The sequence below is a fragment of the Centruroides vittatus genome, unplaced genomic scaffold, assembly GCF_030686945.1.
Source record: "Centruroides vittatus isolate TY-2023 unplaced genomic scaffold, ASM3068694v2 contig_926, whole genome shotgun sequence".
NCBI classification, from domain to species: Eukaryota; Metazoa; Arthropoda; class Arachnida; order Scorpiones; family Buthidae; genus Centruroides; species Centruroides vittatus.
The window spans coordinates 1156392-1173354 of record NW_027122612.1 but is presented as its reverse complement, the minus strand read 5'-3'; the positions used below and the strand labels follow the sequence as shown (position 1 = coordinate 1173354).

The 16963-nt window shown below is 30.0% G+C and overlaps 1 protein-coding gene across 1 annotated transcript; it reads right to left on the bottom strand.

Annotated features, from left to right (window-relative positions):
- Positions 1–11403: 11403 nt before the first annotated feature.
- On the bottom strand, positions 11404–12237 carry LOC136984663 (uncharacterized). Its single transcript, XM_067281738.1, has one exon. The coding sequence runs from the start codon at positions 12235–12237 to the stop codon at positions 11404–11406; it is 834 nt and encodes a 277-aa protein (XP_067137839.1).
- Positions 12238–16963: the final 4726 nt, after the last annotated feature.

Below are 16963 nucleotides of genomic sequence, written 5' to 3'. Positions count from 1 at the left end.
ATCTTGGCACCAAGGGTAACATTAACCTTTCTACTGTTACACAAAGGAAATTGAAGTAGCTGCGAGATTCTGAAATTTATATAACACTGTAAAAACATGCCAGAGTGCAGATATTCACCATAATGAACCATAGCAAGATGATGAGCAGTGTGACAATTCACAGTATAATGTAGCAGAAACAAACTGTTTTGAGGATTTCAGAATAATTGTTATTAAACTGAACTATTAAGAATAACACAATTTTAATGACAGATATGAGCAATTCAAATCAAATTTCAGTAAAACACTGATTTTTATTTTTCAAACGTACTGAATTATTACACTTTTCAGTATTTCTTTCCGTGTAATGTACAAAGTAATAGCTCTGAAGTAGTAAAAATTCATACAAGCACAACATACTTTGCTATTTTCAACATCATAGAAGAAAAATAAATAATATTTTAATCGGCCTCATCAGAATGTTTGCCTGTCAGCGAGATCGCTGTGTCACAAAAATGTCTTAACAATTTCACTTTATCTGAAAAAATGATATTACCCAAAATTTAGATATGTTAGAAAATGTACAATGTTTTGTTATATGAAAATTCCTTTGTATTTTGTTTATTTCAAAATAAGACTTAATTTGATCTTTCTTCATTGGATCTTTTCATGAATTCACATCTTGTCTCAAACAGCAAAGTAAAGGAGCATAGCGAAAACATGAATTAACCTGGATTTACACGAGTACAGGAGGTCTCTGAGAGTTCAACTACGGAAAAAAGACAGCTGCTCTGTGGGATTCTTCATCCAATAGCTATTGGATGAAGTTGAAGATGTTGCCACTGCCTGCAGATTTTTGAGTGAACTAAGACATGTGTCAGTCTCTAACTCAATTTTCGTTTAACCTGGAAGTAATTCGTGTGATTTTCATATACACAATCCAAGTCTTTTTCGTCAAGCAAACGATATCTCGAGTTCATAAAAACATTACGAAGTTTTGAAAAATCGTAAAATTTTTGAAATACTTGTAATTGGGTTTTCAAATTTTAAATGTTTTTAATCGATATGACATTTTAAAAAATCTGTTTAATGGTTTTATGCAATGTTTCCATATTCAGTATCACGGTACACCCTAAGTTAGTATAGTACTCACAAAACCAATTATGAATAAGAATACAGTAGAGCGTCGAAAATCGGAATCAATTGGGGACTGGGGTTGTTCCGATTAGTCATTTGTTCCGATTACCGACTTTGTACGAAAAAATATATTAACCTGTCCGATGTTCAAATTTTTCTCTGTTGCGTGTCGCTTCGTGTTGAATTTTTCTCCGTTGCGTGTCGCTTCGTGTTGAATTTTCGTCGATTTTAAGCCTAACGAAAATTTTTATAATAATAATCGAGGCTATCGTATCGTTAAAAATTATTACTGCATTTTGTACAAACAAAATAAATATATTGAAAAATATAAAAAACATAAAAATTATACTTTGGAAGTAAATCTAGTATCAAAAACGTTCGATTCAGCACGACACAGTCCGACTGAAAATCGTTCCGATTACCGGCCATTCCGATTACCGGCGTTCCGATTAACGACGCTCTACTGTATTCTAATACTGATATTGCAAATATATAAGTTATATAAATTAATTTGGAAGTGATTAGATTTAAATAAAAATTTTAAGGAATATTTATATAATTGAACATCGAACAAACGGCGCAATCTGTCTTTAACTACTTGAAAAAAAACCATGTCAATACACATCACAAACTCGTAAATTACCGTTTTATCCTACCGCTACCATTGAAGTTGTCATATCAAATAAATTCACTTCTTAACAGTCATTAGAAGACATTAATATCCTCATAAAGTAAAGCTTGTAATAGATTTAAAGAGTAGCGTGATCAGCAATTAAGTCCTCGAAGATGAAAGATGTTTGTGTTATCTCAGTTAGAGAAATGCCAAATTACCGCACTCTATGCATTCCATCTGTAATTCCGATGCTAGAAGATATCTAATCTGTTCTCCCTCTAATTAATCCTCCATCGACGATACTCTACTTGATACATCAACTGAATTACGTCATTAGGTCGTGATTAAATCCCTCTCGTCAAATTCCATTTGTTCTGTAATGCCATCTTTAAGGCGATGATTATACGTCTCGGTCGTGTAATTACGTCACTGCTCCGCTTTAGTCGAGATGTTCTTTAATTAGTAAATCTGTTTTTCTTTAAGCAAAAGGCTTACAATTTTATTTAGATAATTGGACGATAAAACTGAATTATTTTTCTTTCAAACTTTTAATAGATTGTTAAAAATTAAAATGGTTTTATCACCAATTATTATATTGTATTCAGATTATGTATTTTGGAATTCAACAAGGTTTGTTTAAAATCTTAAAATTTAATATACTTTAAAATATATTTAATAAAAATTTCTTTTTAACGAAAATTTATTAAATTATTATTAGTTATTTTTCACAGAGGAAGCGCTCATCCTATCAAAATTTTGTTAAATCAACATCATATTTAATCATATTATATTATATTAAGCAATATAATAAATTTTAAAATTATAAACTAAAATTCTTATTTCAAATTTTAATAAACAATTTATCTGAAATTCTTAATGCTGTTCATAAAGTTATCCAATGCCTTATCTTTATTCTTCATAACCTTTTATTGATTTTATAAAAATAATCCTTTGACAACCATTGTAACTAATGCAAACGAGAAACATTAAAGTAGCAATTTATTAATTTATACACGAAAAATGAATATAGAATTAAATATAATTAATCTATGTATTTTTACTTAGATTAATATCTACAGTACTTGTATATTCACTTTTATGTATAAGTTATCAAATGAAAATTCTATGCCTTTAATTTTAAAATTGAAGAACAAACAAGGAAACAAATCAAAGAATGTAAATTTATTGACAGGATTGCTTGATTATTCTTCATTTTTCCGTGATTATATTTAAAGTTTATATACATTAAAATATATATGTAGGCCTAGTGTAAATAAAGAATATTTACACTGCAATTTATAAAATATTCATATTCCTTGACATGTTTCCTATAATGTCCTATAAAACTATATAAGAATTTCGAAATATTTTTAATATTTAATATGAGACAAGTGAAAAATAATTCACGTTATATTATGCAACATATTCGAATATTGCACAATATAATTTGTATTGAATGTTATTATATGTTGTGAAGATGCAAAATACATATTATACTGTCTAATATCAAAGTGAATTCATGTATTATTCACATTACTCATTTGTACATTTATATTACACATATTTCCATGCAATGTACTTGATTAATTAAAAGGAATTTTGGAACATTTGCTTAAATTATAAAGCTAGAATTTTCATTTTTAAACGAGAAAAATTAATTTTACATTATTTTATTACTTAACATTGTCTACTTCGATTAGCTTATTTAAGCAAATTTTATTATCAATTCTTATATCGTTTTCCATTCATAAATCTCAAGGATTTATTTATGACCATTACATTAATGCCTTGATGAAGATAAATGTAATGCTTATAAGACACTTGTAATATATTTGTCTCTCGTTAATTAGTGGCGGATTAATCTGCTAGGTTATAATTTATTATATAACATCTGATTATATTTGCATATAAAGAAGAAGAAAGAGAGAACATATAATAGATTAAATGAGGAAAAAAAACAGACTTTATTACATTTAAATGCATTTCATTACACCCAAACTTATTAACGTGAAGACATTCCGATAAAAATTGCAATGTGCAATGATAGGTTAAAATTATATCGTCACTTCGTTAAATATTTAATTTTCCATTTATATCCATATTTCCAACAGAAAGATAGGAAAATTATGCAAATCATAATTGTTACAAATAAAATTGAAGTCAATAAACTTGGCAAAATTACCCAAGGGAAGATCAACACTAGATGAGATTTTGCTTGTAAATTAAGTCGAAATTGGACAGGCATCGTTTATGCCTGATAATCGAGAACTTTAATAGTAGAAGCAAATTAAAAAATGTTGGCGAATATTAAATTTGGTCATAATTTCGATATTCCACTCGAACAATGTTTGCTCTTGTCTAAAAGCAGTAATTTAGATTTTTTTCCCTCCCTCCCTTCTTTCCACGAACTCGACTCCATTTCTTCCGAAGAAAAATGCGATTAATCATAAATATATCACTTTGTGTGTTTAAGTAATGAGTAGAAGTGCGTTTACATAAATTACTAGATTATATTTTTCGAAATATTACTGAAAATATTTTATCCGAAAAATTACCATATCGATTTTTTTTTTTAAATTTCAAAAATAAAATTTCTACCTCTTGTTAACACCAATGCAAATTGTAGCTTCTTGTATTTTATTTCATACATTGTGTAATATAATAAATAGTAATTTATTCTGTCTTCAGAGGAATAGAAATAATGAAATGAATATAAAATGTACTTACATTTCACTACATTTATTGTCAAATGATTTCCAACTTATGACAATGATGATTTAATGGTATACACTGTAAATTGGTTTAATACGTGAAACTTTTTGCTATTGCTTGTTTAAAATGCATTACTTTTTGCCACTCAATGATTCAATTATATTAAGATGTATGGTTCTGTCAATCTATCAATAGTTGAATGCACAGTATGGATGGAAATAAAAAAAACTACAATTAAATAGTATTAGTTTTATTTAGGTAAAGAAAGCGATTACTTTAGTAAATATATATTTAATTCCACTGAAGACAAATTGGAAGATGTAACTACAGAGTGTCCGTAAAGTTACTGTGCAGTAGAAAAGGTTCAAGTAAATCTTTAATAAAGACGAAGTTTTATGTATAATATTGCAGCTTCTCCTACAGCAAATGCTGGAAATGTCTCCCAGAGGCTCCAAAATTGAGGAAGCGAGGTTCGGAGACCTAGCAAGCGAGATTCCACGAGAGATTATGCGATCAACAAAGTCTTCTAAAAAGTATAGTCCGGAAAGAGGATTTTTGGATTGCATCTGTGAGCAAGCAGTAAGGTCATCTACCGCAGGGTGGAAACACGAGTCCTACAACTTACATGTCTCGTATGCAATGCCCTATTTATAGCTTTAATGTCATTACAAATTTCTCACTCACTGCACAGTAAGTTTTCGGACACCCTGTATATGAATACCGTGTGTTATATGAAGAAGCAACTGATGACATGAGTAACAAATACGGTTTATTACTTTTGGAAGTATAGCTTGAGACAAATATTTTTATAAAGATGTAAACGTTATTTATTCAAATAAATAAATTTTATTATTATTATTTTTGCACCAATTGAGATGGCTTAAGCTCCTGTAGCCTCCTTCGGATCCTCCCGATTCTGTGGACATAAAAAAGATCTTTCATCTAAGTAGCGGTTTGTTTAGTATAGTACGTAACAAAAATTCAAATTCAAAAGCTGAATTAATAATAATTAAAATTAAAATGAGATGATTACACAGTATTACAGTGTATCCTGTTTTATATCTTTGATACCATTATTTGTGGAAATGAGTTTCTCCTATTTGAAATTATTACATTCCCCTGGAACACCTTCTTTATGCCTTCAGATTGTACATTTCCCCGTTTGTCTGTGATGTGTTTCTACACAGTATTACAGTGTACATTAATACCTTCCTATAATACTAATATCTACATCAGCAGAATCATATATCAGATGGTTTCCAGTGGGTTTCAATTGTTATGAATCGAAAACTATAAATTTCAAAAGCGAAGTTATTAAATTGACTTCTGCGGACTACGATAAGTTCTGACAGTTCTTTCGAGATTATGATCAAGTCATTGTGCAATATCGCATATAAGCTCTATCTTTCTTTTGTTATTTATTTATTTTAACTGTGCCATGGTTGTTCTCCTTTATTTTGTTTGCAACTCCATACAGATGGGATTACATTACCTACAGCTTATATCTGGGATTGGTCGTTTTCATTGTTTTATATGCAAATCCACTTATTGTCACTTCGCACAATCTGCATATCACAAAAGATGAATTATAACGTTGCGAATCACTAATCAATGAATCGTATAAATTGAACTGTCAGTCAAATAATTAAATTTATTTAATCCCAATATCCTAATTTTAAATATCAATACTTTGACATTTTAATGATGTGATGTCATACTTTAGAAATGTTTTATTTTACTATGATGTTATGGCACTCTTTGGAATATGATTTGTAATGAAGATTTGTAAGATTTATAAGTTTAAACTTATAAATCTTATTTAAACCGTTTAACTAATTTACCTATCAAATTCCTTCTGTTAGCTCCATTAATTGTTCTAAAACTTCGTTTCTAAAACTAAATATGACTTGTTTTCTATCCTTGTATAGGCCTATCTAATAATTTTAACGTCGAAAAGCATTTTTCTAAATACTCCGTAATCTTTATTTCTTGAGAAACAAACCATACATGAATCTAATTCGTTACTATGCAATAAAGAATTAATAAGAACATTTTAATTGCAAATAATTACATTTCTTTGTGTTTACTTCAATGTGTATAATTGAATATACATTTTTACTGTCTGTTCTTCGTTAACCCCGAGAAGGGAGTTCTAGACAAGTAAAAATAGAGACCAGATATAAAAACTTGGGGGTCAGAGACCCAAATTATGAACTCCTTATGAAGTACATCAAGTACTTCCGGTCCAGACCGGAAATACGTAATTTTTTTAAAGTAAAAAATGATTAAAAATTGCAAACCGGCATTGTGACGATGTCAAAATAAATAATTATTCGTTATTATTTATATTTTCGTGATAATGATAACAATAACAAAATGCTTCGTTTAAATTACATTCATATCATTATACAATTCATTCAATATAGGCCTACGAGATAATAAAACTTTATTCATAGTAAGAAGACCTTGTTACAGGGGGAAAATGGTTAATGTACAAGAAAAAAAAAAAAACATTAAGCACAAACGTTAAGTTAGTTGCATGAATATTGATAAATAGACCATATACAGTAAACATATAATTATTTCGTATAATGGACATTCAATTCGTTAATAATATGAGTAAAGAAATTAACAATTTTGTACATATTCATTTTTGTTAGATTACCCAATGTGAATCTATAATTTAGTTCATTATTTGTAGAAAATAGGACTGGTGTTTGGAATTTTTGTTGATAATTTTTCAAAGCAGTACAATCTCTGAGAAGGTGAAGTGCAGAAAAAGAATTAGAGTTACACCAATAACATGATCTTGAAAAGTCAATATATGAATTGTTTACAATTAAGGAGTGATGGTTGAGTCTCAGTTGAAGTAGTAAAAGTTTAATATTTAAAGTTGTATCCATTGTGATAATGTTCGATTGAGCAGGTAGGCTTAGAATATGTAAATACCAAGGGTGGTATGTTGAATTAAGTATTGCGTTTTGATCAGCAATCATCGAATGAGAAAATGCTGAGTGTATCATCATAGTATAGGCATATTTCCAATTGTCAGTATAGTTGTCAAATAGGGAGATAGATACTCCAAATGACTGTAAAACTTTATTAAACTTATAGCTCCATGTTATTTTGTTGATATTGCCGTTATTCATTTGAGTATTCATAATATGAAGTAAAAATTTAATATTATCATCTATTGTGTTCAATAATCGGTAATAGAATTTGATCAGCAGTCTTTTCATAAAGAAGGGGAAAAGTTGATATCTCTTGGTTTCTGCACGTATTGCATATCCTGGGACAGTACGTTCGAGTTTAAATAGTTTACGTAAAAATATGATGTAAAATTTTTCTAAGTCATAGAATATATCTATGGCCCAAATTGGACTGGCATATAAAATAGCTGGCATTATTATTGAGTTAAACAGTCTCATATGAAGTTTTAAATTCGTAATTTTTAAACTAGCACTTAAATAGAGAGTATTATTAATTAGTTGATTGATTTTTATATTGAGATATTTCAAGTGCATCTTAAATTTACTGTTCCAGTTGAGAATCGTACCTAAGTATTTTATATTGTTGACCAGTTCTAAAGGTTGATCATTTATATAAAAAAGATTTCTCTAGATTTGCAAGTTTGATATTGTTTCTGAAAATAATTATTTTTGATTTAGCAATGTTAATCGACAAGGATATGGAATTCAGATAGTCATTGATTTTATTAAGCTTATGTTGTAAAGTAACTTTGGTTGGGGCCAATAGAACCAGGTCGTCTGCGTACAGAATGCAATGAAATGTTCTTCCGTATATATAAATGCCTTCTGAATTATTTAAAAATAGCTTATCAATAGCGTTAATATAAAAATTAAACAGATAAGGAGACAGTGGCTCAGCTTGTAGAATTCCTCGATTTATAGTAATTTCAGGATATCGCTGATTCCCGTAAATAATATTGATTTTATATGAGGAAAAAAGATTCATAATAGTAGTTGCAAATTTATTACCTGCCCCCAGTATTTTTAGTTTTTTAACCAAAGAGGGTACGTGTATAGAATCAAAGGCCTTAGTAATATCGATGAATGCGGCAAAAATTTTCCTTCGTTTTTTCCTTAAGTATATTTGAATTAGAGAAGTTAACAAGAATATAGCCGATTCGGTTCCTTTAAATTTGATGAAAGCAAATTGGAATTTCGAATTTAGATTTTGGTTTATAGTCCATTTTTGAATACGTGTTGCTAATATGGATGTGAAACATTTTCTTATAGTCGATAAAAATGCGATGGGTCTATAATTCTCTGGTGCTATTCTGTTTCCTTTTTTTTTTTTTTTTTTTTTTTTTTGTAGATCATAAGTAGATTGGCGGAATTCCATGATGACGGGTAAGTTGAGGAATCGTAAAAATAATTAAAAAGTTCAAGTAGTAGTTGCTTTCCTGACGGAGGTAATAGTTTGATGAATTTACTAGTAGTTAAATCTGGTCCCGGCGATGATTTTAGTTTTAATTTCCCAATGGAGTATTCCAGTTCATCATAGGTAATGAGTGGATCAAAAAATTCATTCGTTAGGGTTTTTTGGTAGTTGTTTGATATATTTTCATTAATCGGAAATCTATTAAAGTATTGAGACCACGTTGAAAAGTCTATATCTGGTTGACGTTCTGGACGAGTTTTCCGCAATTTTTGAAGTGTTGACCAGAAAAGTAGATTATTCTTGTCTGCTAGGATACGTTGTTGTAGGTTTTTAAAATAGTTTGATTTTTTTACTTTTAGAAGATTGAAGTATGATGTTTTAAGTTGTTTATAATGGTTAAAAGATTCATCAGAATAATTTATTCTAAATTGTTTTAGAGCTTTGTTCTTCTGAGTTTTAAGCTAGTAACAATCCATATCATACCATGGCTTCTTAAATTTATGTGATATATTATATTTCGATTTACGTATTTGTATAAATTCTTTTAATACTAGTTCAAATTGTAAATATTTTTCTATTCCCTCCGTTGGAGCATGGTTCAATAAATATTTAATTCTGTTACTAATTGAAAGTTGGTAATGTTGATAGTTATAGTTGGTTATATGATATGATATTGGTTCAATCTTATATAGTTGACGTTTTGAAATTTGAATGGACATTCTTATGGGAAAACGGTCAGAGAGGTCATAATTTAATACTTGAATCTGTGTACATAAATCTGTAATTAATTCTGAACATATCATTAAATCTATTGTTGAACAGCCAGAGTTAGTCAGACAAGTAAATTCAGACGGATAATCATTTTTAATTCTTACAACTTTATATACTGAATGTATATAAAGTTGCAATTGATCCATATATTCTAGTAGTTGAAGTCCTGTTTTGTTATATTTTTTCTTTTGATTTACGAGTGTATTGGATTAATAAATTGGGTCCCTTATATTCCATATCCATTTTTTCTGCAATTCTCGCATTTAAATCGCCTATAATTATAACATAAGGAGTGGTTAATGTTACCCTAGGTAGCCAAGATGGCGGACCTTCCGGTAATCTTGATCCAGGTTACTTAGTGACGTCAAGATGGCGGCCATCTTGACTGCGATTTACGATAGAGCAGATGTGATCACGTGATTTGCTCCGCGATTTATTAAATACTAAATCCCGATTTTAGAATTTAAGGATTTTGTTAAAATAATTACTATTTCGAAATATTAAAAAATTTAAAAATTAAAAAAATAAACGATAATTATATAATGTTATTACTTACGTCAGTGGTTCTCAAAGCGGGTGCCGCGGCACCCCAAGGTGCCGCAAGTACTCCACAAGGGTGCCGCGAAATTTTTAAATAATTAAATTAAAATTACTTAAAATAATGGAATTAAAGTATTAAATTAAATAAATAATTAAAACAATTATAAAAAATGAATATTGGTTTTTTTCTACTAATCTTGTTACGTCGCCACTCGTCTCGGTGACTCGGTAATTGGCGATACGTAAATATTAGAAAAAAAACGAACTAGTTACTAGTTGTCTGTTCTTCTGTTCCTGCAGCGAGTAGAACTGCAATATAAATGCGTCGAATGCAGTAATTGTTTTTATTATTGTTATACGTTCAGACAATAACGAAAAAGCATCGTATAAAAATACTTTTCTTCTTTACAACAAGAAAAAATAAATTATTGACGTGTAATTAAATTTTATAATAAAATATTGAAGTTAATTATGTCGTTCAATATCGTGAATAATTTTTTCATTAAAAAAAAGAAAACGTGAAGATTCTAATGATCGAGAAGTGGTTACTGGTAGCAAAGCTAAGGAATCAATTAGCATAGTAAATCATCAAAAATTGAGAAGCTCATTTTATCACCAGATACCTTTATAATAATAACTTTTGTTTTCAATGGTTTTGTGTTGTTTGGAAATAAACTTACTTACTTTAAAAAACTTTTATTTTTTCAATGACTTTTCATCCTTCATATCTTTACTAACCGTAAAAAAGCAAAAAAATAAAATAAAATAATAATAGTAATAGGGGTGCCGTGAGTTTTGTTTAGTAATTTCAGTGTGCCACCAGACAAAAAAGTTTGAGAAACACTGACTTACGTCATTGTGTATGCTGCTGTTTTTTTTTCCGACACTTGGTTTGGACAGGAATTGATACCGTTTGACTACTTGTCTTTCTGTTCTTCTTTTTTCCGCCCTCGTTCCCACTTTTATCGTTATCATCATCAGTAATCTTGCATTCCTCTCTTTTCTTCACCTTCTCTTCGACCACCTATTTTACTTTTTCTTAATATTAGAAACTGGGGCTGCAGGGACTGTCTCGGGTTCTTTCCACAAAGGAATTCGACCTGAACCGGGATATATCTTACTTAGATGGTTCACAAATGTGTAAAACTTTTTCCCGGGTTTTTTTGAAGGCCAACCACAAAACTTTTTATACATAAAGGAATACATGTACGAGTCTGACAGATCCTCGGTGTAATGCTTTAATAGATTTATTTTTTGTTTTTTAAATACCCCAATAGCCTTTCTATATTTTGCGTATGGTCTTCTGTTCTGCGGTTAACGAAATTCTCGGAGTGATTGACTGTCCTGTGCTCTATTTCGACGCCTTCTAAATCGTCTATGTTGTTGTAACCTTTCCATTCGTCAGTTAAGACCAAGCTTCCTGAATTGACAAATTTCGATATAATCCAATTTAGCGTGATTTCGGAACGATCGTTTACTTGACAGATAAAACAGCTCTTGTCTTCTCGACATATTCCCCCTACAACCCATTTCGTACTTTTTAGTTTGCGGCCTTTTTCATATTTTCGTTTACATATGACAGTCTCGTCGATTTCGACGGTTTTCTTCGGACCTCCGATTTTAAACGACGTCATATTGTGCAGAGCAACTAGCATAATAAAACGTATATGGTTGGACCAGTCGACAGCAGCCTTATTCGAAATGCCTACAGCAATACCCGAGGTGGTCGAAGAGCATTCCAATGCAATGTAATGCCATATAAAAGAAAAGATTCTACTCCATGATATTTTTCCACATTTACCTTTAAAGGTTCCTTCGAATGCAGAACTATTTCTTCGACATTTTTTGCATCTCATCACACACGAATCTCGGTCATGTCGATAAAAAATTTGGCACGAATTCGAACAATTCTTACACACTTCCTCAATATGCTGTAATCCTAGACTCACCGCAAATTTAAAACCTTTATCGATTCTGGGGTCCATACCTAATTCGGAAAATTCCGATTCGAGCACTCGATAGAAATTATGGGTGGTGCACGCTGCCCAAAACTCTTGGGAAGAAATATCGAAAGAACTCATAACTAACCAATTAATATTAAACGAAAAACTTCGAAAAGAAAAAAAAAAAATTACGTCTAAAGTCAAAAATCACTCAAATCAACACAATTATCACATCTGTTACTACTTTCCGCCGATAACTCTACATGAAATGCGTCGTTACTATTAATTTGCATATCACAACGCGATAGTTCGCAGCTCCCTCCATCCTGACGTCACTAAGTAACCTGGATCGAGATTACCGGAAGGTCCGCCATCTTGGCTATCTAAGGTAACATTAACCATTTTTCTTAATGAGTAAGCTTAAACCACCGTACGGACGACCAGGGCCAACTGGTTTATGCGCTACGGTTGATATATCAGTATATTCAATGTATTTATTTTTTAATCCTTCATGTGACGAAGTCAACCAGGTTTCCGTTAGTCCCATTATATCAGTATAGTAATGTTCAAAATAACCACTCAGTCGGTTTAACGAAACACAAAATTCATATTTATAATACAAGTGTACAAAATGATACAAAGTAGCGTTACAATCAATTATGCACAAACACTAGTCCAAACAACAACCGACTGTACCCGTACACATTCGTCGAAAGAACTCCTTACGATCAAACAGACTTGTAATTACAACACCTCTGAGTCAGGAACAAGTTCGTACTAAACCACTGGGGTTTACTTTCCCCAGATTTCCGTAGCATCCAACGAGAGAGTTAGTTAGCACTTCGATAACGACAATCCTAATCCGATCCGATCTTCCCGATACGAGCCCTCTTTCCCGCCGAAACTACTTCTTAAATAGTGTCCGGCGTTCGAACCTTCTGCCAATCAAATTTGAATGTTTCCACAACGTCCGGCCAACGGTCATTTCCCGCCAGCCAATCGTCCGTCTGTCGTCGACTTGAAACTCAACGGTCGTTACTAACGGCCGTTTCTAACGGTTTTCCCGTCCCGAAAGTTCGCCATATTAAAACAGGGCGGAAATCGCACGCCCAGGCGACCCCACACCCCACAAGTATTATGTAATAAATATCTAAATTCAATACTATCAATTTTTTTCAATAAGCCATTACAGTTCGAATTTATTATGTTTAGGTAAGATTTTTGTTGATGTTTATTGTAATCAGTTTCATTATTAAGTATTATCGAAGGTTGATGATTATCGGAATTATTCAAGTCGTATAGTCTAAAAAATTCTCTGCATATACCAGTTGATTTATTAAAAAATTATTAGTTACTTTTTTCTGTTTGATTAGGAGAAAATCGTCTTTTAATTTAACCTGTGCATTTCGTTTTTTTAGATCAATGTAGTAAGGTAATAAAGCTTTTCTTCTCTTACGAGAATTAACAACCAAATCTACAGACATGTTTAAATTTTGCCATGGTCCCCCCAATGATTTATTTGTTTTCGTTTATTGAAGGTGATCATAATTTTATTTCGCAATTGATCAGATTTTAAAGTCAAGCATAAGATATTGATTTAGAGTTAGGAATATTGTGAATTGATTTAATTTCTTCTTCCGTTTTGCATGGAATATTTAATGAATGATTCAAGAAATTCAATATGTCCTCTTCATTCCCGTCAGCAAATGTTTTCGAGTAATCATATATTATTAAATTATTATTATTTAATTTATTATGCAGTGCATCAATCTTAAACTGGAGCAACTCATTTTCTTTTCTTAATTTTGTAATTTCGAATTCAAGATTATCATTTCTATCTCTAATAGTCTGAAGTTGACTAGTAAAGTCACTAATTTCATTATGGATAGTAATAATTTCTTTACGGATTAAAGAAAATTGATTTTCTATTTTTTCGTTACTAGAAGTAATCAAATCGACTAGCTTCGTCCAAGGAAGTGCAGTTGTAGTGTCCGATAGTTCCATATTTAAAGTTGCACATGAAGGATTCAAAGTAGAGTTTTCACTTACCGGAGTAGTCGATTCCACTCTTCGTGGTTGAGTATACTCGGTAATCAAGTTGCTTTCACTTTCAGTTGATTTTGTATTAGAAGAAGATTGCGTGGTTCGGTTTGCTGGTAGTCTACCTCTTTTCGTTGGAGTTTTTTTTGAAGAGGACCTGGGTTCGGCTCGATACCGGACATTAGTAGTAGTAATTGAGTCAATTATAAATTAAACATTGTTGAGACATAAACAGAAAAAGTGAAATGGGTAAAATATTTTCCGACGAAACAAGGTGCAATCAAAATCTCACCATGACGAACCCCTACGAGATAATTATTCAATTATATGAATTTTTAGTGACGTTACCATTTAATTAATATTCTATAAAGAATTATTTATTGTGGCATGGTCACAATACCGGGTTGCATTTTTTAATTATTTTTTAATTTAGAAGAAATCACGTGATTTCCGATTCAGACTGGATATTCGTATTCAGTTAATCGGGCCCTAAGCTTTCCATACCCTGTCTGGATTTTAGTAATATTGTGCCCCTGTACAGCATACTTCTCCTGATAACAATTGAGTCATGCCAAGAACATTTACCTAACTCCGTTCTTGAGATTAACGAAGGACAGACAGACAACGTACGACAGTGGGAATATATATAGGTCAGTAATTTGATAATTGCAGCCCAACAATATTTCTATATTTTGATGCCATTCCATAAAAATATCAGTCTTATAAATTATGTTATAGCGTGGTATATTTTTATGAAATTTCTTATTCTTATACACAATAAATTTTACTTATTAAAAATATATCGGTTTTACCAAAGTCAACTTAGCATTATTAGTAAATTTGCAATATAATGGCTTATTACTTAGATGCCATTATCCTATAACTAGGTAACATGCATCTGAATGCCAATAATTAGTAATTTCACTAAAATTAATACTGTATATTATTAGTGTTTTAAGTAAGTCAGTCTTTAATTTCGATTATAGTATATTTTATAATATAATATTTTAATTTTCTCTGAAAAAATGAATATCAGTTTACACCAAAGAATTAATATCAGTTTATATGGAGAAATATTAATTCTCAGAGAGAAAATTTGGTAAATTTAGTGATACAATGCGGTTCCATGACCGAATATCCAAAGGATCAAATCCATCAAATTGTATAATTTTAAAACTAAAATGAATTTATAATTTTTTAATTGTTTACTATTATGAAAAATATCCGTGTAAAATAAATAAATGACTGTGTAATGTCAAAATAAATGCTTGTATTAAATAACTACCAATTAAACCAATTTACAAATTTTTTCCTTTCAATTTTTATCAGTAAAGTTATTAGTGCGCTTCAGTAGTATGGCCACAGAAGATTATTTTATTAACGATTTAAATAGTTTTATAAAATTTAGCTTGAGAATTACCAGAAAAAATTTAGTATAAGCCATTTTGGAATCGGTTCGATTAATTTCTATACTCATCGAACAATTAGGAATTAATTTAAAATACATTTCTGTTGCTCAAATCTCTAGTTTTAGACATTAAATAGTTTAACTTTAAACATGTTTTTAAATTAAAATGGTCAATCTAATTAAGAAATAAATCAATGTTTTAATTTGTGCATTTTTAATAATAATCGTTTCTCTGAATTAACGTGTTAATAAGAAGCTTTAATAATTTTTATAAGAAATATTTCGATTTTAGTCATCTAATTTATTTATTACTAGAATATAACATATACATATTATGTTATAGTGAGGTTATAATAACACACATATGTATTGGTTCCTGATAAGTTAATTATTTCAAACATTTTCGAGTATTATGCTTACTGAAACTTAATTATATTTAATTATTTTTGTCATATTTCTTATATATTTTATAATTAAATCGTCATTAAATATCTTTAACTAAAAATTACTATATATATTTAATGAACGTTTTATTTAATACTTTGTTACCAGAATTGCCAATATTTTGGTTGCTCTCTCAACCTATATTTAAATTTCTGTATCGATTAATCTTTACATAATAATTTTATATTAGGCCAATGTAAAGTTTTTATGTAATTGCTTCTTTAATTTAACACATAATTATGTTGTTTGTGTTTGTGCGCGCGCGACTGTGTATGCAAATATACATATTTAGCTATTAAATGAATTTAAATTAAATATTGTTTACAATTTACGCATGAAATAAGTGCTTGGTTGTACTTTATATATATAAAAACACACATGCATACACGTATATATATTTGCATACTTACTAATAACACTTTTAATTTTTTATTAAAGTATTTCTTGCTAAATTTGTTGTTACATATTGGACTGAAACCGCCATTATAATCCTATTTTAAACTTATTATGACGATTAAACTATTGAAAATATTGTCTTGGAGTATTCAACATAAAAATAGGCCTATTCACATTGATGCAAAATCAGATTTACTGTCATTGTACTATTGTAATGCAGGAAACTTTGTATTGCTGTACTGATGCATGAATATTTTTCTACTGTAGAAGGTTGACTAAAAGTAGGCCTATTCAATAAGTATCTTGTAATATCTGATACAGTATTCGAATTAAAAAATTTAATCAACTATGGAACGAAAAGTTATTCACTTGGTGAAAGTGGATAACAGAAATATAATTTAGAAGATTGCTATTCACGATATTTCTCAATATGAAAAAATATTGAGTAAAGTGCTTCACTATAATTCTATTTTACAATAATCTGCATTGTAAGTTTGTAAAAGGTGGCAATATAGAATAGGTTCTTTCTTACTTCTATTCAATAATATAGAATATCTTTTCAGAAGAAGAAAGTAT

Coding starts and splice junctions, on each gene's coding strand:
- LOC136984663 (XM_067281738.1), bottom strand. CDS start 12,237: ATGAGTTCTTTCGATATTTCTTCCCAAGAGTTTTGGGCAGCGTGCACC.